We start from the raw sequence: 22,495 nt of genomic DNA on the forward strand, positions 1-22,495 counted from the left end.
ATTCAGACTGAATTAAAACTCGGCCTGCCTGTCAGTATCACTGAGGATGACGCCGCTCGTGTCTGTGTTACTGTGAGATGTGTGAACGACTTTCTGTGCTTATGTGAAGAATCATGTAACAGGTTAGCTTTTAAATAGAATTTTATTAATTAACAGCCATTAAGAAATTGTATCTGAAAATGGTAAAAAAGAATTACAATCATGTATAATGCCTGATTTTAACTGGCACTGAAATGACTTTCATTGAAAAACGGGCTGCAGTGGCATCATGAAGTCCAGTTTTTAGCCCTCTTGATGCAACACGAGTGTGAAGAGAGAATAAACTTCACAATTCTGAATTTGCATTGACATTCCTTTATCAGCCGTTACGCAATTCAAGTTTACACTGCACAGGAAAACGCATGGAAAACAGGGCATGAACACAAACATCGAAATCTCTGTAGTTTATCATAACCTAAAGTTTTAATGTTTCTACTCATTTCCTGTTGTTCTCTGCTCCTGTTAATAAAGATTTTGGTAGTTTTTAAGCAAGTTCCAGAGTCTGACCAGTTAAAGCTGTTGGTGTGGAGTACCCATTCAAGACTATGGTAGACCTTTAAATCAAGCTACTTTTCCATCAGGTATTAAACTTTTCCTCAGTATTATTCATACAGTATATTATCAAAAATAAAAGGCTGTGAAATTTTCCGTATCCTGTTCAAACTACCTGTGTGTTGCTCATATATTTCTCACCTTTAAATGCTTGTGTTAAAAAAACAACAAAATTAAATATGAAAATAACTATAGTGCTTTGTAACGAAATTAATAAAAGTACATCTCACACACACATAATGACGAATCAGCTGTTAATAGAGGCAATCCTTTCCATCTTGAGTTCAGAATCCAACTTTGTCAGGATGGGTTTTTATTCATTTGACAGGAGGGTCACAGAGATGATAGTCTGGCTTCCTTTTTTAAACAACATTTAATCTTTACATGGAATTTGAAGACACCTTAGTACCACCTACTTCAAGGTACCAGTGCTCCGTGTTTAAAAAAAAAGAAAGAAAAAAGGATTTAGTCGCATCACAATTTCCTGTAAAAGAGGGCACCGTCTCCCGGTCACCTGCAGAGGTTTACTTTCTTGTGCGTTAGTAGGTGATTGTACAATCTTGTGGATACTTGTCATGTGTGCATTCTATACAGTTGTACTGTGAAAATAAATATACAATTTACATGAAAGTTAATGGGCATCTATAAATGACCAAAAGGGTCCCTTATGCACTTGGAAGAACTAAATTAATCTAATAGAAATTAAAGAAACCTCCAATTCCCAGAGGTCTACTTCACATTACTTTACCTGAGCGACTACACCAACCTTTTGAACCCTGCACTTACTCCAAAAGGAACACAAACTATTTGTTGCCATATCACAATGCACAATACCAACCAGATGGCCAACCATTTCAGCCTAACATCAATAAAGTGAACAGCAGATTTGGGTCCGCTCATGCTTCACTGAATTCATTTCCACCTATTGCACGACTGCGAAAATCACAATTTCAACCGAATGTGCAGCTGTTATCCTGATGTTTGAGACAGCCACAGCCAAGACCTGCTCAGAGATTTCTGATTATTATTCTTAGAGGATGAGTATAGAACTGTACTAGAGATCAACGTAACTTTCAACAAATATTAAATCCGATAACTGGCTAGAGAGCCTGATGCTGGTATTTAATATCGCCATAATCATGTCAGCATCTACACAAAAAGAACAAAACGCTCAAAGAAAACTAGGTGTTCATGGTTCTCCTTTTGAACACAAAGCCATTTAGCAGTCTGTCTGAGAGCAAAGGGCAATGATGCTCTCCTCCCACCAGAAAAAAAAAAAAAAAAATCTCAACGCTATAACCAATCCCTGACCGGATGGACAGAGAGGAGTCCTGCGATGTCATGTCTGTCTCAGGCTTCACAAAGCCAAAGTGTGACATCAGGTTTGCAGTCACTCGTTGACGTCCCAGATTTCAGAGAGCAGCGGTGGAAGTTTCTTGTCCTGGAGGCGAAGGGCAAAAACCTGCTCCGAGTGGACACTACTTAGTGTACGAAGGCTCACCAGCTTCATCAGCATACGGGGAAACATCAAGTGATCCTGAGGAAACCATTGCAACAATTAAAAAAATAAAATACTACCAGGAGAAGACAGGACACCCTCTGCCTTACAGTCACTTGTGCAGCATCTCTGTCGGAATGATTAATAATATTGCCTACTTTCAGTTAGATATAAAGACATAACAAAGGAGCCAAGTGGCTCACATGTAGTAGCTGCATTACAGTAAAAACAGTTTCTAATGATGGCCTTTCACATCCAGTTCTTGTAACTTTTCAAACCCCCCACCAGTCTGAACAAAGCAATGTAACCTCAGCCCTGACCCCATGTGCTTGTTGTGATGACGACAACCAGGTTATGCTGAAATCGTCAGTCACAGGAGGTTACATGAACCAATGGGCACTTACATTTGGTCTCTTTATCATGATGTAAGAGCGCAGTGCGTCCACATAGGGTTGCTGCAGCCTCTCCACAAGATCGTGATCCTGCACATTCGGCCGATCTAAACAGAGATTACCCAACAAAACAGACACCTATTAATCTCTTTTATTACAGATTATCTGATTTGTCCCCTGAAGAACTGACAGGGGCAGCATGAGCTAAATACATTTTCACTCTGTTTACTGAGGTACTTGTGTAGTTTATGAATTCTGACCTGCGGAGAAGATGTTGATGGCGATGAGCAGGGCATATTCTGCCTCGTCCAGACGCAGGTCATTCATTCCTTTCGAGAACTCAAAGATGGGGTTAATGAACTCAAACTGAAGCCCTGAGGAGGTGAGAGTTGAGAGAGGGACAAGTAAACAAAAAAATCACTTTAAAGAAGGAAACATGGTGTAATAATACACTCTGAGCTTTAGGGTTTCCTGAGCAGAAGGAGTGGAATTATTGGAAACAGTGAAGTCAGACCAACATGTGTTTATTTTTCTATAGAGAATACCAAACAAACATACCCCTTTCTCACTAAGCACAATAATATACGGCATTTATGAGTTTCATATGTTGTCGTTGATATCGGATTGTTTAGTAAGAAGTAAACATACAAAACTCTGTTTAGTCTAATTATACTTATTTCTAAACAGCATGTAAACCAGATGGAATACAGAATGTCTGTGTTTATCTTCCATAAACATTTGACGGGCAGAAATGAGCAAATATACCTGCTTTGGCGAAATCCTCCTTATTGTAGCTGAAATCTTTTAGAAATGTGATGCTATCAATAGCAGGATTGTAACGCCGAGATGTCTCGAGCAGCATAATCTGAGGAAGACAAACACACGTTGGTGAGTGGAATAACATTATACAGTCAAACTAAGAGATATTCAAAGAAACTGTCAGAATTATACACGTCGCAACTTAGTTTGTGCAACAGTGTGACTGAGGAGCAGCATGTCTACGGTCTTCTATGCTAACATTGTAAAGAGTCACGACCTTACTGCCATATTTAGAAATGAGTTACTTGTTCTTTCTTCTGGAGAGCTCAAGCAATTAGTTCAATTGTAACGTGTTCAAGTAACAATGATCTAATGATGTATAGCGGCAAGGCCTTGCATTAAGAGAAAAAAATTCAAAAATTAGAGCTACAACAAATAATATTTCAAGATAAACCATGACAAACCTCAATAGTAGATGTCTTCAGTAGAGCAATCTGGTCCTCCCTCGTGAGCTCCAGGAAGCCAGGAAGCTGCTTAGCAAAATCCACGATCTCCTGGACCGACATGATTGCGAGCTCAGTGAAGTGGGCGAATCGCTGCTGACGCACTTCTCGATTCTGCAAGTCCTGACTCTGTGGCCACGGCTGTTGGATGCGTGTGCGCACACGCACACACACACACACACACACACACACACACACACACACACACACACACACACACACACACACACACACACACACACACACACACACACACACACACACACACACACACACACACACACACACACACACACGAACTGGTTTGTAAACATTCCCCTGATGTGTTTTCAACAGCTAAGCAACAGATACAGAATATTGTGGGTTGAACCTGGACAGAGATGCTCTAATCAAGTACACTTAGACCAGAAATTGACGACAGATGTCTGTGACTCTCAGTGAAAACATCAGCCGTCACACAGTAACCACAGCTTGGCTCTAGAGCAGCTACAGATGGGTGACAAACGAAAGGAAAAACCAGAATAAATGAAGAAACATAACAAACGCAGATGCTTCCACACAGGTGCATTGCATGGTAAAATTAAACAATCACCATCTAATCATGCTCTGTAGCATGTATTAAAATGCTGAGTAGGCCCAGCTGATCTTGATTCTGTGCCAAGATGGCAAGAGATAAACATCTAAGTGACTCTGAAGTTGGGTTCATTGGGAATGTAATGATACTTGGCAAGAAAGTAAATTTGTGATACAAATATGTGATGACTCCAACAAAAAATGATTTACGATACGTCTGCTTTTGACTTCACTCGTTCGACATCGTACATCACTTGCATCAGTAGCTGTATCAAGGTGTGAAGACATGGCAGCCGCAAGTGAAGGTCTCAAACTGATGATGCATGATCCCGTTTCAAATCGGAGGTGTGACAGCATTTTGGCTGGTAACAGTGTGAAAGCGTCACAGGAGAATGATTACCTACACAAACAGCAGTTATTAATAATGATAGTGCGATCTGACTGATCTGAGCGGGGGACATGTAGGGTGTTCTTCATCAAACTTGCCCTGCTTTTGAAACACACATTGGGGTCTGCAATGCAAAAGTGTTGAAATCCGGTGTCACAGAATGGGAGCTTATAAAAGGCTAATCACAGAACTGCTGTTGATATAGACAATGTGAGAAATATGGATGTTGCAGTGAGAGAGGACAGGCTAGCAAGTGTTGTGCCCTCACATTACACTTGGCCACCCAAGAGGGTCTGAGTGTAGCCCACATCAGCTGCTTGTTGGATCAAGCGAGGCCGGTTGCAGCCTTCTTCCACCAAAGCTCAACAGCCACCAGTGTTCTGGCATGAAACAGAAAGCAGCTGAGCTCTCCTAAACACAGACGACTGACAAAATGCCCATGAAATCGATGGTCTGGAAGGCTCAGACATCAGAGATGCTGCGGTCATAGAGAGGTTTCACAAACTTCTGAAAAAAAAAACAAAAAAACACCACTGTACTGCTAAGGAACAAACTCGACTATGCCTCTCATTGTGCCTTTGAAGCATATGATCGAGCATAGCATGGAATTCAACAAAGACCCCCTCACTGTGAGCAATGTGAAGAGAGCTACACTCCACAACCTTTCAGACAGATACACCGTTAATACAGCTACCTCCTGGAGGACACTGTGGACCCCAGATTCCAAACTCTGCCTCATTTAGAGAAGGACCAGCACCAGGATGTGTTCCACAGGCTGCAGGAAAAAGGTGTGCAGGTGCAACACAACCAATTTCTTTTACTCTCTCTCTGTATGTGTGCAGTGACTTTTTCAATGACTATATATTATATTTTTTCTAAATGTCTTCCAGTGTAATGTAGATCTTGGAGGTGTTGCCTCTGTGCTTAAAAAAAAAGAGAGACCCACGACTCTGTTACATTTACTTTCATTTCATCTCACTGTGGAGTTAACAGATGGGGGGCGGCAGGTACCAGTAACCCCACACCTGCAGCAAAACAGCCGGTAAACCAGCCAGACACTGCAGCCTGAGCCGCCTCCTCTTAAGAAGACAGCGTTGGACGGACTCCTTGGACGTACCTTCCCTGAACCAGCAGCAGAACAGTGACTGAAGTGCCATTTATATTTAGACCTATGGGAAAGACTTCAGCAAAGTGGGCTGGAAATTGTGGTCGACAGCACACATTTGATAACTGTGATCCATTAGGAAAAACAGAAGAGCAACGTCAATGCAGTGTGTGACCAGACGGAGTCAGCAAGAACAGTCTACTGACAGTTACATAGGGAGGGATATTATAGCAGCGCTGCAGTGCACAAACCACCCATTATAAAGATGGATGCACATTTGAGAGTTCGTGGTGCAAACACAGGAACCAGTCGACAGAGAAGTGGAAAAAAAGCGATATGATCGGATGAGTCATCCTTCACCATATTCTCGACACGTGGGCGAGTGCATGTGTGGCAAACACCAAGAGTACAGGCCCCAATGCTTGGCCCCTGCAGTGAGGGGATCTGGTTCTGTTGTTCTGTGGGGACATTTTGCTGCCATGGTTTGAGTTCCTGACACTTGCAGAATCAATGTCAAGGCGCACTGAAGCAGTTCTGGCAGCACGTGGTGGCCCAACACCTTATTAAGACACTTTATGTTGGTTATTCCTTTAATTTGTCAGCCCTCTCTATATTTTCACCCACAGCTGCCTTCTTGGCAGAATACCAATCACCCATATTTAATACCTTGAATGCAACCCCTGTTACTTCTTCAAGTGAAGCTAATTTTAACATCCCAGTTCATTGTGACTACTTTATTTAGCCGCATCTTTAAATAGGCCTAATTTAGCAATAAATTCATTGGTCACTGGTTGATATTACATGAGAGACAATGAGAGACTGGTCAAAAACAATCCACATCTGTCCTTTGAGACGTTCACTTACTGTCACTTTTGGTCGGTCGAGGAAAGACCTCTTGTTGCATTGCTTCTGCATGGCCACCAGCTTCTCGATCATCTCCTGCTGCTGTGGATCCAGTGCGGTTGCTTCCTGTAGAGGGGTGGGGGTGACCACTGTGGACGTGCGGGCCGTTTCCTCCTCGTGCTGCTTCTTCATCTTCTTCAGTCTGATTTGTTCCTCAGAGAGCACACCTACAGGTCAAAGAGGGATGCACATGTTGACTAAAGCTCAAACCCTGAGTTCATAGGATGTTGTCAAGACTTTCATTCTAACTGCAATCCCACCGTGCCATCCCGCAGTGGAATGCAGCTTTTCTCTACCTCTGATTCGTTTGGCATTCAGACACTCACACTGCTCCAGCATGCCTGCTTCCCGACACTTGCGCAGGCGGCACTGCTGGCACTTGCGGCGCATGTACATGTCCATTTCACAGCGTCCGTTGTTCTTACAGGAGTACTGGGCACTTTTGATGACGCTGCGTCGAAAGAAGCCCTTGCAGCCCTCACAGCTCAACACATTGTAATGGAAACCAGAGGCCTTGTCACCACATACGCTGCACACCTCATTGCCAAGCATCTTCGGAGCAGGCCCCTTCTTTCTCTTCACTGGCTGACCATCTATACGCACACGAAAAACAGAGAGGATAAGTTATATTAAGCACTTTCATCCTTTTCAGTTATGGAAATTCTCTGAAGCAGCAACTTGTATATAGAGGGTTATATGATATGTGCTGGAGGCTAGGTAATGTCTGCCTCTCATTTGAATGAAGAAAGATGAGTATTTCTCGACATCCCATCTCGACAGAGATAAGTCAGAGACAGCTCTGTATGTGAATATGCGTCACACACATCCTGTCATATGTCCTCTGAGTCCAGATCATCTGCACAGTCAAAGAAAATCCATTTTATTTCTAATGCAAAAAAGGGTTTGAAGGCTAAAATTCACATTACTTCTATCAACCTTATAAATGGGACATAATAAATGCGCTGTTACCAGTTTAGATACACTTGTACAATCTGATCTTTTTAAGGCTGTAACTAGTGGCGGGCTGCATCAAACTCCTTCCTAACTATCTGCCAACCACAGAAGTCAGTTGAGGTCACAGTGAGCTTGACCTTCGACTTTCAAAATCTAATCAGTTCATCATTGAGTCCAAGTGGACGTTTGTGCCAAATTTGAAGAAATTCCCTCAAGGTGTTCCTGAGATGTTGTGAATGCCTCAGGCCACGGCACAGGCATACAGAATACTGGTTAGTCGAGTCTCAGGAAGCTGCCATGCCAGTCCAATTACACCCACAGACATACTTGTGGAAACACATCAGACACAGACCGCGATATTTGATTCCAGATTAAAAACAGGCATATCAGGGGCTGACAGTGAACGAGCTTGAAAATATACTTCAGTAAAATGTTCAGATCACCATTTGACTGCATCTTGATGCCTGTTCTCACGTGTCACATTTCATCTTCAGAATGCTGATGCAATCAGTGATGTCCTGTTTCCCATCAGCGGTGACTAATGTTTACTAAAGCAGCAATATTTACAGACACTACACGTGGTTGTTCCAGAAACACAACCTCTAAAAAAGAGGTGTGCTATTTATTTTAGTTTAGTTTAAATGTGCTGTTTTTTTGTTTAACTTCTTTTTTCCTTCAATACAACAGGGATACAAATTTAACATCAGTTCTTGACAGCAATATTAAAAGCTGTGTACTATATCTATTTAAAGTAAGTACTTTTCCCTCACCTGTGCTGGCAGATGTGTCACCTGCAGCTGGATCCAGCTTAATGTCACTGGGATCTATCGGCAGAGGGCTGCTCATCTCAGTCAGTGAAGGGCCATTATGAGGGGGGACGGGGAAGTCATCTGTGTGAGAGAGGTCAGCCAGTGACAGCAGGCCGTCATGCTTCATTGTGGCGCTTCCACTGCTCTCCTCAACTATGCAGTCCAGCTGCAGCTCAGAGGCCCCGTCAAACACCTTACTCTCATCTGACAGAGGACACAAACACGTTCAAAACAACCACCGATCACCTTGTAACACCGTGACAGACAAAAGAAACGTAGACATTCAGCAAGCAAAGCCGGTACACAACAGAAACACAAACAATGTAATACTCATGGAATAAATACTACTTTGACGAAACAGCTGTGCTCTTAGGCTACAGAACTCAAACCTCATGGGTCACAGATGGATGCATTTCAGAAAAATGATTCAACAGACAACCATGCATGAACTTTTATCAATATATTAATCAACATGTCGTTTTTAGGTTAACAAAATCATAGATGACAGAATAAACAGACCAGGGTGGATAGCCAACTTTAGAGCAGATAACTAGAACGCTAAACAAACTTTGTGCCAGAGTAAAATAAAGAGATGTACTGAGAGAACTGATCCCTGTCCAGTCTGACCTCACACAGGGCACTAATACAGAGATGGTTCCTCTTACCATGACCAACATCTGGGATATCAGTCACAGACAGCGTGGACATCTTCTGCACAGCAGCTTGTCATAACGAAATCAACGTGTACCTGTGCAATAAAAACAAGAATAATACTCTATTTAAAACAGCAAACCAAAGCCAGAACTATAAAGTAAAGCCTGGTTTAGTACAAGTCAAAGCAAAGTATAACCACAAAAAATTCATCAAGCAAAAGGAAAATATCCTGAAGCAAAATTTCAAATTGGTTGACATGGTGGTAGATAGTGTACAGTAATCCTATGTAGGCTGTGTACACATTCAAAACAGGGTTGTGGTTAAATTACATCAATGTTATGGTCTTACACAGCATAAATCACTTCTTAGAAAGATCTAAAATATGACAAGTGGAACTGACTCAGACCCTGCCCATAAAAATGTGCATACAGGAGAGCCAACTGGCTCCTAAAGCAGAAGTGAAAGTTTGTCATGTGGCACATATGGATGCATTTCAGGAAACTGATTCAGCAGACACACAGGCATGAGTTTTGGCTATTCTTAACCAGCCTTCAAGAAGGAAATCCCAGTTTAAAAACATAGGCTTTCTCTAATTTATTGTGACAAATACAAATGATAACTATAAAAATATCTAGTAAGTTTATTATCATGTCAAATCATACAGAACTGTGCTTAAACACCCATTTTATGCCAAATTCATGACTCCTGTTATATCAGTTGCCATCAGGCCCACATAACTAAAACTAATGTAGTTTAATGCAACAGTTCTGCAGTAAATCTTTCCCTTATGAAGCTTGTAAAGTTCAGCCTTTGTTGAAACTGTTTTAGAAAGCTGTTGATTTAGCTGAACTATATTGTACTGTAATGTATCTGTGATATAAAAATGGGGTGGATTAAATAACCAGGTGGGAACATCAGTAATTGTAAGTGAAGATATGACAGGCTATTCTGTTTACTACCCAGTTCACAGATAGTGATTATCACCGTGGCACAGACAGGGCCCTCAATACAACAAAATGCACTGTGCCAACCTACTTGGCATACAGGTGTAATATCCGAACTACTTATGATAAACGTCTAGTGTTCCAATTATATGGAGACTGGGTCACAGAGGTTATGTTGTCCCTGCTGGCGATCCCATTTGTAATCACTTCTCTACTTGCTTAAAAATAATTGCAGCTAATATTCCCAAGTATTGAAAACATTGATCGGAAAATGAATAGACAGACAGACAGAAAGGAAATCCTTCTTCAAAACCATTTAAAAAACTTTTCAGACAGTTTATAGCAGTCTCAAAAAGTACCTTGTTCTTTGCATATAGAAAAAAAACAGCTGTACTCTGACAGCACACACAGCAAATCAGTTCAGAATTGTGAGATCTAAATTTGGTTTGCTAGTGTTAGCCTATCAATATTATTACCTGATTTGTAAAGCTGGGCTGGGCAGCTACTAGTCCCATTCATTTTATGTGCACCCCTGTATGTGTGCGTGGGAGTGTGTGTGTGAAAAAACAAACTTTGCATTATGTAATGTCACCTTTTCGTCACTAAAATATGACATACAATTACCCAATATCGCAGCGATTCTAAACTTGTAGATGACAACTGGCCTGTCAACTATAGAAATCAAACGCTGATGTCAGGGGCCAGCCTGGCGTGATTTCTAAAACTTACTGAGTTTTAGAAATCATCCAATGAAATTACTCAAGACACTCACAACAAAGATCAGAAAGGTGGGCACCCTCAACACTAGACAGATGAAAGAGAATGAAAAAACAACTGCAATAAATAAAGAGAAAGCATAAGAAGTAATTTAAGTAACCCAAGTCCCATTAATAAGCTTTAAACACCACAGTAAACCAGTAAAGCAGTTATTGTTGCAGTTGTCCAAGTTAAAAGCTTTCAGACAGGAGGTGATAATGATGCGAGATGACAAGATACCGTGTGACTTTTTTAAATATAATATCAGCTGTGAGTGTGTGCACTTAATGTTGGCTAATATTACACTAACGTGAGGAAAAGCATGGCTATGACTAACACTGTGTTTGCCTTTGAAATATCCATGTCAGCACTAAACAGCAGCATTGCAAATTGCTGCAAAGACAGAATGAAACTGTACTGGGATTTTTCAATAATCACCTATATTTTCCCACATTTCCACTCACAATTATCGAGCATTTTGTTCTCAACAACACTGATCGATGCCTCCATAAAAACAAAAAGGACATTTAAATACAAAGCCTCGTTTCACTCAAATTGAACTGTCACAGTTACTCTGTGACGGACATAGCGTTGAACTGACCTTACCTCTGAAGCTGATGTCTTATTTATCGCCTATCCATCTTGCCCATGTGAGTCCACAACCTCAGTCTGTCGATATCCCTGCACTGATGGAAGACTCGCTTGCCCGAGGAACCTTGGGGATGCCAAAACCCCTGTGGCCTATTGGCAGAAGTTTAACGACTCAATATCTTGAAGAGAGTGAGTAGGAAAGGAGACGAGTCCCCTTCTACAATGCCCGATGGGAGACAGGAGGGAAAACAGAGAGAGGGAGGGAGGGTGAAAGAGAGAACACAAGAGGTTACTATTGGTCATGTGCACGGCTCTTAAATCCCCACAGGGCTGTGGTGCTCCAGCCTTTGCCTCTTTGAGTATTTAAGCACTGCATTTTACTCAAATAGCCTCAGACACCTAAAGATGATTCCATCTTTCTTCCAGTTCTTTCAAAATATGAGCAGTATTGTCATCCACTGCCTGAGGTCCCAATCTTTTAAGGCCATTACCACTCTCAGCCTTTGTCACAGAAATGTCACCAAGCATATGAAATGAAAATTCACATATATTACATCTAGCTGGAAGGCGTCAGTCAGGTCACTGAAAGAGAAAGACTGTAACCTGGAGGTACTGAGATTTAGAACAGGTCTAATACTGACATATTGAGAAACCACAAATCAATATGTCAAACGCCATGTCAGCATAGCGGATTGTAACTAAACTTGTTTGACTTACAAGTTACACAAGTTCTCAAATCTGTTTTATAGACCACGGGTCTAGTAATCAAAGGTATCTGCTTTTATTGGGTGAATTTGCATTCTTTGATTGTAAAACCATTCTTCTCTGCCTGTGAACTCATGCCATCCCCACCCCAAACTCTCCGCTCAAGTCCAATGTCCCCTGCGTCTTATCAGCCAGCCACCTTTGTCCATGTGCATGTTTTCATAGACTCTGGAAATTAAATGAAAGCACCAACAAAATCGATACAGCACTGAATAAAACCCAAACGGCTATGGCTACAACAGTGCAGTCATCATCACTTTTTATAAATGATTTTATCTCACAAGTCAACTTATACCTAAGCAACTGACTTAAAAGACAGGACCAGTTTTTATCTTACATGTGGACGAGTCAAACCACAGTTCGCTCCATGATAATCTTATAATTTGAATAGATTTTTAATCCTCATAGAATATTTAGCTGACATTGAAATTCAGACCTCTTATAAGAAGTGTAAATATAACTACTGACTTGAGATTATTTAGCAAGTAGTGCTGAAACAATCACTCAGTTAATCAATCAGTTGATGGATAGCAAAATTAATATGCAACAATTCAGATAGTAAACTAGTAATTTTGTCTTCAAAAATACTAAAATGTACTGGTTCCAGCACCTCCAATGAGAATATTTGCTGGTTTCTTTGTCTTCTATGATTATTATCTGAATACCTTTGGATTCTGGACTACTGGTCAGACAAAGCAAACTATCTTAGTACACATTGGGAAATTATAATGATCATTTTTGACATGTTGATCAATAAAGAACATAATTAGCAGAGTAGTGGATGATAATTTTTAGTTGCAGTCCTTCTAAGGGCACTGTGCTGAGGACGTAAAGTCTGAAAAACTTGCAACATCGTCCCAGTCACTGTCACCAACCATGTCGGTTCCTTACAGAGTGATTGTGAGAAGGCTGTGTTCATGAATGCCTCTCAGTCAGTAAACCAAACATGAGTGTACAAATACAGTCAGCATGACTGAGTGGGAAACGTTCCTTTCTCAAAGTCTCAGAGTACCAGCGGATGTAACTCTCTCCGGTGAAGCAAAGACGGACTACCATACTCAGCAACAACTTGGTGTGAAAGCAAAGAGTCAGTGCTTTCAGGAGTCACAGGCTCCAAAACGAATCAACGTTCCCACAAACAGACTGATGGAAGAAGAAGTACATTCAGTGCTTCGAGGCCTTGCAGACCCACCCAGATGTTTTCACTTCTTCTCACTGGAAATCTCTGCCCAGGTTAACATTGGGTGGAGCTCTGCTGGGAATTATGTAAGGTCATCAGACTAATGTAAATGATAAAGATGCAGCAAGGTGCAACAGTCTTGAAGGACTTATCAGGCAAAATAAGAGAAACCGTCTGTGTGGGTAGACCACAGATGTTTAGAGACTTTCAGTTAAAACCTTGTTTAGACACACATACACACACAACAAACAGGCACTTTTAGCAAGATGCAAGACCCAACAGTCACAGCCTGGCCTGCTCTGCCAAGCCAAATTAGCTCATTTGCAATTTGCCTCGGTGATTAGTTTGTTAGCTGTCAATTTATGGCAAGCCCTTTAAACATTTAATCAGCGGGGCTGACTCGTCAGGATTTAGTTTTCACTCTTGGAAATGACATTTCGTCATGTCAAAATATAATTATGAATGGTTAAAGTATTCATTTAAGACATCTACAAAACAAGTTTGCCTTGTTAGAAACATACTTTCACAAGCAGAAATGACATTTCAACTAGTCAAATGTGATTTACAGATATCTTTACTTTAATTATGGCCATCAGTAAATCCTTTTTCCCTAGTAAGACAATGAGAGACATTTTTAGTTAATTTCCACATCTTGATGAAGGACTGTGGAAATGCAAATTCCCATTTCACATATCAACAGCTGTATTTCCAATATGGACAGCATATCAACAAAGCACTCTGGATATGTGAGCGTCATATCATTAAAATACCCAAAAGCCTTTGGCTGGCTTTTAAATAAGCAATGTCTACCTCATGAATATTCAACAAATTTTTACGTATTACCAGATTAATTTTGGATCAATTTGTGAAGAATTATGAGAGGAACTGTAGATATAATAGAAAATATAATTGTTGCTCGTGCGAATCTCGTTTTCCTTTATTACAATCGCGGTTCAGATGTATGAAATGCAATTCCAGATATTTGGCATTACATTATTACTGGTTACAATGCCAAGCCATTCGAATTGGTCAAAGACAATTATTGCTGTGTACAGCTGTTATTACTGATTAAGTGTTAATAAGGCTTACCACTGTCAACTAACGCTTTACGTAAAACCGTTAGCGCTGTTTCGCAACCGTAATGTGTAGTTCGGTAAACATCTGAGAGACCAAACAGCAACTTCAGACAGATTTCACAACGTTTATGTTGACAATTCAGCGTCTGTCGTGGTTGTTTTGACCACAGACCTGCGGCTAACATTAGCCAAGTTAGTTTACCAGCCTCGCTGTCAGTTAACTGGTAGGAGAGGCAAACAAATGTCGTTAGCTAGCTCCAAGTTCGGTTGAAAACACTAGCTATCGACAACAACATTTGAGTGCGCCAATCGTCAACTCGCTAGTCTTGAAACACTGCTTGTTAACAAAATACAGCTGAATGTTTAGTTGAGATTAGCTTCAAAGTCAATCCAAACAAGGCCAATATTGTTAAGGTTAGCCTAACACCCCCGCACTCGAAAGGAACTCCCTTTTCACAACTTCAACTTAGCAAGCTTGGCTAACTTCACATCACGGACACGAACATAACAAAAAGCAAACTTGTCTGACTTGCCAGAGACTTCAGGAGTTTTCGAATACTTGTCAGTTTCGGGGAAGCTACTCCATCCGTTCGTGGCTGTTGACAGCAGCTGTGACTATCAGGGCTAGCATGATAGCATGTTAGCTCGCTAGCTAGCGTAGTTGAATCATGTGACTGAGCGGCCCCGGGTAGCTCAAGCTGTGGCTCGCGCAGCAGGGCACAGGTTTCATCAGGCTGAGACAGAGACAGAGACATTTGGGAATTTACTGCCCAGTGTTCAGTCTTACAGACATCCTGAGTATGTAAAGTCCCAGCAAGGTCCCCCGTTCAAACTGTAACCTTTAAGCTCAGATACAAGAAACTTTTGGCTCCAAAAGCAAAATATAATATAACATATAACTGTAACAACAAGACACTGAGTGTATATGGTCAGACTCATCTATCAGGGTACTTGGGGGCAAAAGTGAATTGTTGGGTCCCCACTTACCACCCAGCCTGCCTTTTGTGAATCGTGTATTCTGTCAAAGCTCCCATTAGGTAAGGTCCAGATAGAGACCCAGAAACTACAATTACTCCAATGATGGAATACTATTAACTGACCCCAAATGTTTTGCATTAGCCGTGGTCATTTATTTAGGAATATTCACCATATGGGTAGAAAAATATACAGGTGTTAAAACTAATTTTGACACTGGAACTTCTATAAGACATGGCCACGATACTGGGTAATATTTTCCAAACAAATTTTACTTCTTTTACTACGATCGATATTGTACTTTAGTGGTACAAATTTCCTGACAAATATTTAATTAATCAAATTAAATCAACTGACACACAGTGAACCTGAGGCCTGGGGTGCTTGCCCACTTTGTCTGGTTGGTGGTCCAGCCTTGTAAATTAGAGGTTAATCAAATAAACAGCTGCGTTCAAAGGGAGGGCCATAGGCGGTTTTTGTATGTATGTTTTACAGAAAGACAGGGAGTATATTACTGTTACAATGCTCCTTAAAGGTTATATTCAGGGCACAAAAACTCTGCATATAACGACCCTTAAGTAGACAATCCAAGAAAAAGAAATAGCATAAAAATAGTTAAAATAATAATAATAAGGATGATAAATCCTTTTTAGCATACAACTTTTTTTCTTTTTTTTTTCAAAACCCAAGTTTAAAAAAAACTTTAAATTCATGGTGGGGTTGTCTTGGCCCAAAAAAACCCAAAAACAACCACCAAAAAAAAAAAAAAAAAAAAAACCCTTCCTGTTTCATCTATGAGAAACATCTGTCACACACCCACACATTCTTTTATGTACTGATGTACACTAATTGATGTCATTTTACTCAAAAAGAAGAAGTGTTCCTTTACTTCAGTAAAGATAGCCATGTTTCAATAAAGATCGAACATGTCATCACAAGTAAAAGGTGACTAATACAGCTGTGAAATAAATGTAGTGGAGTAAAAACATCTCAGTTTCCCTCTGAGATGTAGTATAAGTAGCCAAAATGGTAATATTCAAAGTACAAGTGCCTGAAAATTCTATTAGTGTAGCACAGCTACAGTTTTTCGCATTCTTTTTCTTTATCGATGAAAAAAAGATAACCTTAAGTATATATTCTGATGATTATCTGAGCCGCCGCTAGAGGGCAGATTCGTCCATGGCAAAACAGGAAGTTGAAGCGGATGTACATTTTATCTCCGCCGAAGAAGAAGCCGGATGAAAACAATCGCAAATCGTAGGGATTTTTCCTACACGCTTTCAGCACAATTTTCTGCATAATCACATAGTTTCGATAAAAGGACACCATGCCTGTTATTTGTGCGGCAATAGGTTGTAACAATAAGTTTGTTAAAGGGTCAGAAATAAGATTTTACAGGTAAGTTTTCACCGGTTGAAAGGAAGTTTTTGGTACAACCGATCTTTCAACATGTTCACGTTAGCTTTGAGAGAATTTAGAAACCGACGTGAATAGCGTTGTTTTTTAAATTGACTAACTAATGCAGTCATTGACGATATCTCCTCTTGGCCACTGAAAGTATTAAAGTAACGTGAAAACATTTGCAACTTAAACGTGTCCTGGAATAATTTACCATGGTGCCAGTGAGCTAATGCTTGTTCCCCTAGTTATAGTAACCTTATACTACTAACCATGAAAACCGTCCTGTTACCTCGCGTGTCATCTTTTCTGCTGTGTGTGTGTGTGTGTGTGCGCGCGTGTTTGCTGAAGTAGCCGCCGTCTCCCACGCGGGGATGGGACAGGACCAACCGGGGCTGAACAACACCCGAGCTAGCATACTGACATAGCATTTACTTACAACATAAAGCACTAACATTCACAATTTTAAAGCGCAGTGTGTCATTTGACACGTGTGTGGTTAAACTGATCCTAACATTGTCAGGTGCGATGGTTGAAATCCTTCAGCCTGGTCGGAAGCTGACTCCTTCTCCCGTCTATCAGGTTCCCGCTCAGCAAGCCTGAACTTGCCAGCAAATGGGTGCACAGCTTGGGGATGAAAAACTTCATCCCGACCGCCAACACCTGCCTATGCTCAGAGCATTTCCGGAACGACTGCTTCAGGGACTACAACGGCAAACAGTTTCTGAGGGAGGATGCAGTGCCCACTCTATTCACCCATGGCCAGGACTCCACAAAGGTGTGTCTTCACATGACTATAAAGACTAGCTTTGGCGAACAGTTTGTTTTTGGTCTGAAAAAGTCAACCTCTTTTACATAAAGTGTGATAATTCCACAGATTGAACTTCGTAAAAGAGGGGTGATACCGAAGGAGCCAAGCATCGTGAATCAAATGGGAACACAAGCAGACCGAGACAGAGCGAAAGAGGCTGGCAGTCTACGCAGAGAGAAGAGAGGAGGGTTCAGGGTGAGTTTTCTGCCCCCGCCATTCGTACTGTGGGTAGATAATGTTAACTATTAGAGTATCAAATGCATGCGTATTACAAACAACTATTGTTTTGAAGGATACTTTAAGTTTTAAGTAGTAAATTGGCTGAAACCTGCAAAAATACACTAAATCCTTAAAGGTCCAGTGTGTAGGATTTGGTGGCAGTGAGGTTGCAGTTTGCAACCATCTGAATGCCCCTTGCCTCTCCCGTCCTGTACTAAGCGTGCAGGAGAACACACGGGCCGAAAAACTGAAAATTTAAATTTAAATGTATTTGTTTTGTCACAGGGTGGACGAGGAGCCCGTGGAGGAAAGCAAATGTCTGACAGGTGAGGCAGTGTGTGGGTGTGTATTCCTTGTACAGTAGAAGTATGTCTTTACAGTTTTCACCTCTTTATCTCTGCTTGTGATTTGAATGAGAGGCCTTTGAGGCACGTAGCCCATCCCAGATAAACCCGCTGCTGCTTCTGTCAGACACTGGTTTGGTTTGGTGGAAAGATGCTGAGCTGAAGAGGAAAACTTGCTTCTTCTCTCGTTATGAGGCCATCACTGACTTTAAACTCAAAAAGACTTGAACAAATGGTGACACGTCTTATGTTCCTGCGCTCGTCATGTGACCTGTGATGTATTTTTCTTTTTGTGACAGTAATGGCTAAACACAGGCAGTTTAGGTGAGATATGTTCAGCAGAGAAACAATGGATTTTGACGGCAGGAAAAATAATCGCTCCGCATTTTAAGGCCAGAATGTAAAAGTCAAAGTACAAAATGCCTGTTTCTCAAACAGCCTTTCCAACATTTCACCTAATCAAGAGAGGAGCGAGAGAGAAGGCGGACAGCAGAGAAGCAGTGAAGGAAAACGTGAAGGAAAACGGCGCATCTGACTGAATTATTTTAACAGACATTATAACAGAGACATTTAAATATGTCAGACTGCAGCAGATTTTCTTGGTAAAAAAAACTGCTAATTTCTGGGTAACAGAAACTCTGTTTGTGTGACTGTTGTCCGTCATGCAGTGCATTCAGTGCAGCAGCTCAGGAACAAGCAAGAACAGCCGCCACCATAATGCGGCTTTTTTCCCACAGTCGAATATTAATTTTCACAATCAAATGGCTTTTTTTCACGATTCGATTGTATATTTGAATCTAGAATATTTGTTGTTGTACTGCGCCCCCTGTGGCCAGCTGTGTACAGAGGAAAGAGATGACCTGTCCAGTTAAACTGTATGTAGATGGTTTCTGTTGTGATTCAAGACAACAATTAGTGTGTGAATTGATGAGGTGGGTTTAGGGAACGTTTATGACCAAACAGCAGCTGGAACACCTGATCGTCCCAGTCTGACTGTATCAGTGTCCTGTAGGAGCAGTCAGAGGTGGTGGTTCTCCTTTAGGTGCCGGCCTGGCTAATGAGATTAATTAAATGTGAAAGTAGATTTGATCATCGCTTCATAATGCTGTCAAAGAAAAAAACGTCCCCTCGGTGAATGTTTCATAATATTAATTGTCGCTGCCAGGCTGGTGTTTGCCGACTGGCCTGAACCATTAAAGATGTAAATTTATACAGAGTTTAGATTCAGTTGTGATCAATTTATACTGTCAGATATGAATAAAACAAACAGTAATTAAAGAAAACCACAGAGGATGAAAAATGTTTCAAAGAAAAAAAAAAAAACTCAGTAATGTCAGTCTTTCATCTCCTGCCTGCAGACACACCATCGGAGCCAAGAGCAGAGTGTACGACAGCAAAGGCCGCCTGCTCTCCAACAGCAAGGACATGTGCGACTGTCTGGATGTGGACTGCATGGGCTGCTTCTACCCCTGCCCCGAATGCGGCTCCCGCAAGTGTGGGGTGGAGTGCCGCTGCGACAGGAAGTGGCTTTACGAGCAGGTGGAGGTGGAGGGTGGAGAGATCATCCGGAATAAGTATGCTGTGTAGTCAGCAGGGACTCTTGGGGCTTTAAATGTTCGATGTTGGTATCAGGGGCGCTTTCTGAGAATCAAAGCATGCTCTTTCCCTGAACTCTGCAGCACAGTCGGGCAGATGGAAAATTCAAGACTTTGGTTTTTTTAAAGGGATCTTCCAGGCTGATATTACTCAGATTTTCAAAGCTGCTGCCTGCGGTAGAAAATGCTGCAGAGCAATGTAAGTATTCTGCTGAATGTACACTTTGTCAATCTAAAGATGTTGCTGCTGTTCCCTTTAAAGGTCCAGTGTGTAGGATGTAGTGGCACCTAGAGGTGAGGTTGCAGATTGCAAGTAAGTGAAGACTCCTCTGCTCACCCTCGTTTTCCAGAGCTGTGTAGAGCTGCAGAACTGCTCAGATAGTATCATCTCATTTCTACACGTCAGCTTCAGGTCACGTATCACACAGTCCAGGGTTGCTTTGCCTTCATCTCCTCTGCTTTTTTGCGGGGAACGCTGGCAGCGAGACAGCTGCAAAACGTGGTCCTGCCATGTTTGAATTTTGAGGAATTACAGTGGTGGATGTTTGCAGAATTGAAATGCAAGTCCTCATGGTCTTGCATGGAAAATGTGGTGTGCTGTCAGTTTACCACGACATCCCAAAAACCTTGTTTTAAAAAATGTAAATTAAATAAATACAAGAATGCTGTTCTGTTATTTTTGCTAAGTTTTCATTGCCACTGTCTCCATAATGCATTTTATAGCTCTTTTTTTAAAGGGCTACATATAAATGAAGCTTATTAATATTTATGAAACCCAGTCGATGAGAGCAGAGAGCGAGTCGATGCAAACAAGCCATTCATCAAAGCAGCTGAAGTTTTGCTCCAAACTCCAAATTTAAATTCAAATATTTTCTCCGTGGGATAATTTGTGTTGCACCAGCTTCAAGAACAGGAGACGCATTAAAACCAGATACCAGCCTCTAAATGACAACTGCTCTCTCTCACTCTGACTGCTGGCAGGAATATTAATTACTGTTGGGCTGATGGAAGGATTAACATCATTATTTTCATGGGCCATGAATCATTTGACTATTACCTGATATTCACGTGTCAGAAGTTCTCTATGATGAGTATTTGACGTTTTGGACCAGAATCCTTCATGTCGTGTTTTTAGCCGCATTAGCGATGTGGTTTGAGGTGGACGGTCAGTTCATCGCTTTGCTCCAGACTGGATGGCTTTTGCTTTGGCGTGAAACTTAGTACAAACAGTAATTTTTCACAAAAGATGAATGTTAATGAGTTTGGTGATTCCCTCATTTTTCCTCAAGTGCCACCATGAAAATGAGAGTTTATTTAAATCAACGTCTGCTGGATGCACGGACATGAAACTGGTACCGATGCTTCATGCTGAGGGGTGACGTGTAGTTTTTAGTGAAAGTTCTTGTCTACTATTGGACAGATTTTATGAAATGTGATGCAGACATTCATTTTCCCCCCAGGATGAATTGTAATAACTTTACAATCAGGGAGCGCCATCAGGTTCAGGTTTTCATTGGTCCACTGCGTTCAGTGACCAGCATGCCTGCAAGACTAATGACATTATTGTTAGCATACTCACATTAGCTCAGAGCCCCTCTGTGCCTGTGTGGAGCCTCACAGAGCCACTGCAGATTCTTTGATTTGTTAATAGGCTACATAATTTCATTTGCTAGCACAAAGCAGCCCAGTTGCTGTGGGAATGAATAAATTAGTGGTAGTTTCAGTGGAGGGCTGCAGCTTTGATTCTGAACAGTTCGGTTTGGTGTGCCTCACTCACACCAGTACTGACTGGTTTAAAGCACGTATTAATTAAATGCACACAAAAACAACAAACATGCAGAAACATCTGTGTGCTTTGAACAGCCATTAATGAAAGATCGTAGTGACAACAGGCTGCTCTGGACTGTACCCTTCTTAAAACATCTGCAGTCCTTAGTTTTCAGAAAATTCAACTCAGGGAAGAATTCATCATATCCTGACTCAAAGCCATCCACTACATGACCGTCCATGTCTGTCCCCCTCCAGCAGAGCAACAGACTCATCTATAAACTTGATAAAATGCCCATCTAAATATTGGCTGCGGCGGTCGTCAGTGAGAGCCGAGCGCAGACCTCCAGGGAGCCGCTGGATCAAAGAAAGGACACCAGTGACCTGCCCGGACTGGAAGCTGTCCGCAGATATTCAGCCTGCAGCGTTCACACTGCACCGGAGATGTGACAGGACCCAAAGAGCACGAAGACGTTTGACCACTGAATCGAACCACACTCGTGTCTGTAATTACAGGACATCTCAGGTATCCATAACAGCCTCTACTCTCACTGGTCAGCCACAGTTACGTGCTTACTAGTGGAAAGTGGATTTAAAGATATCCAAAGCTTTGATTGTACTAGTGAAAACTAATCGTAATATATGTGACACCCCCGACCACCACCCACCAAATATATACTAAATATAGGCTACACTTAAGGTTTTATTCATCCCATGCCACTGAAATTCACTTGTTAGAGCTGCAGCAGAATAAAAAGGAGAGGTAAAAAAAACAAAACAAGTAGAACAAACAGACAATAAAAAGATACAAAATAAAATCTTACGTAAACTGATTCTGATTTTTTTCGGTGGCTAAAATCGGTTTTGCTGCCGCGCCGTCCACAGCAGTCCATTGCTTAACTTCACACACCAGCAGCCATGCTGCCTCTCCAAACTGGAGGCGTG

The 22,495-nt window shown here is 41.4% G+C and overlaps 2 protein-coding genes across 2 annotated transcripts; one reads left to right on the top strand and one right to left on the bottom strand.

Annotated features, from left to right (window-relative positions):
- Positions 1-338: 338 nt before the first annotated feature.
- On the bottom strand, positions 339-15,148 carry nr1h3 (nuclear receptor subfamily 1, group H, member 3). The gene is made up of 11 exons (XM_070962006.1): positions 14,975-15,148; positions 11,436-11,637; positions 9,141-9,223; positions 8,437-8,679; positions 7,039-7,305; positions 6,674-6,879; positions 3,705-3,884; positions 3,247-3,346; positions 2,742-2,855; positions 2,494-2,588; positions 339-2,128 (listed from the first exon to the last, which is right to left on the bottom strand). Exons 3-11 carry the CDS (start codon positions 9,181-9,183, stop codon positions 1,982-1,984), a joined length of 1,395 nt encoding a protein of 464 aa, XP_070818107.1. The 5' UTR covers positions 9,184-9,223; positions 11,436-11,637; positions 14,975-15,148; the 3' UTR covers positions 339-1,981.
- Positions 15,149-16,631: 1,483 nt separating this feature from the next.
- On the top strand, positions 16,632-20,458 carry arl14ep (ADP-ribosylation factor-like 14 effector protein). The gene is made up of 5 exons (XM_070964329.1): positions 16,632-16,814; positions 17,397-17,592; positions 17,692-17,820; positions 18,130-18,170; positions 19,547-20,458. Exons 1-5 carry the CDS (start codon positions 16,744-16,746, stop codon positions 19,773-19,775), a joined length of 666 nt encoding a protein of 221 aa, XP_070820430.1. The 5' UTR covers positions 16,632-16,743; the 3' UTR covers positions 19,776-20,458.
- Positions 20,459-22,495: the final 2,037 nt, after the last annotated feature.

This window comes from Chaetodon trifascialis, chromosome 1 (assembly GCF_039877785.1).
Source record: "Chaetodon trifascialis isolate fChaTrf1 chromosome 1, fChaTrf1.hap1, whole genome shotgun sequence".
Lineage (NCBI taxonomy): Eukaryota > Metazoa > Chordata > Actinopteri > Chaetodontiformes > Chaetodontidae > Chaetodon > Chaetodon trifascialis.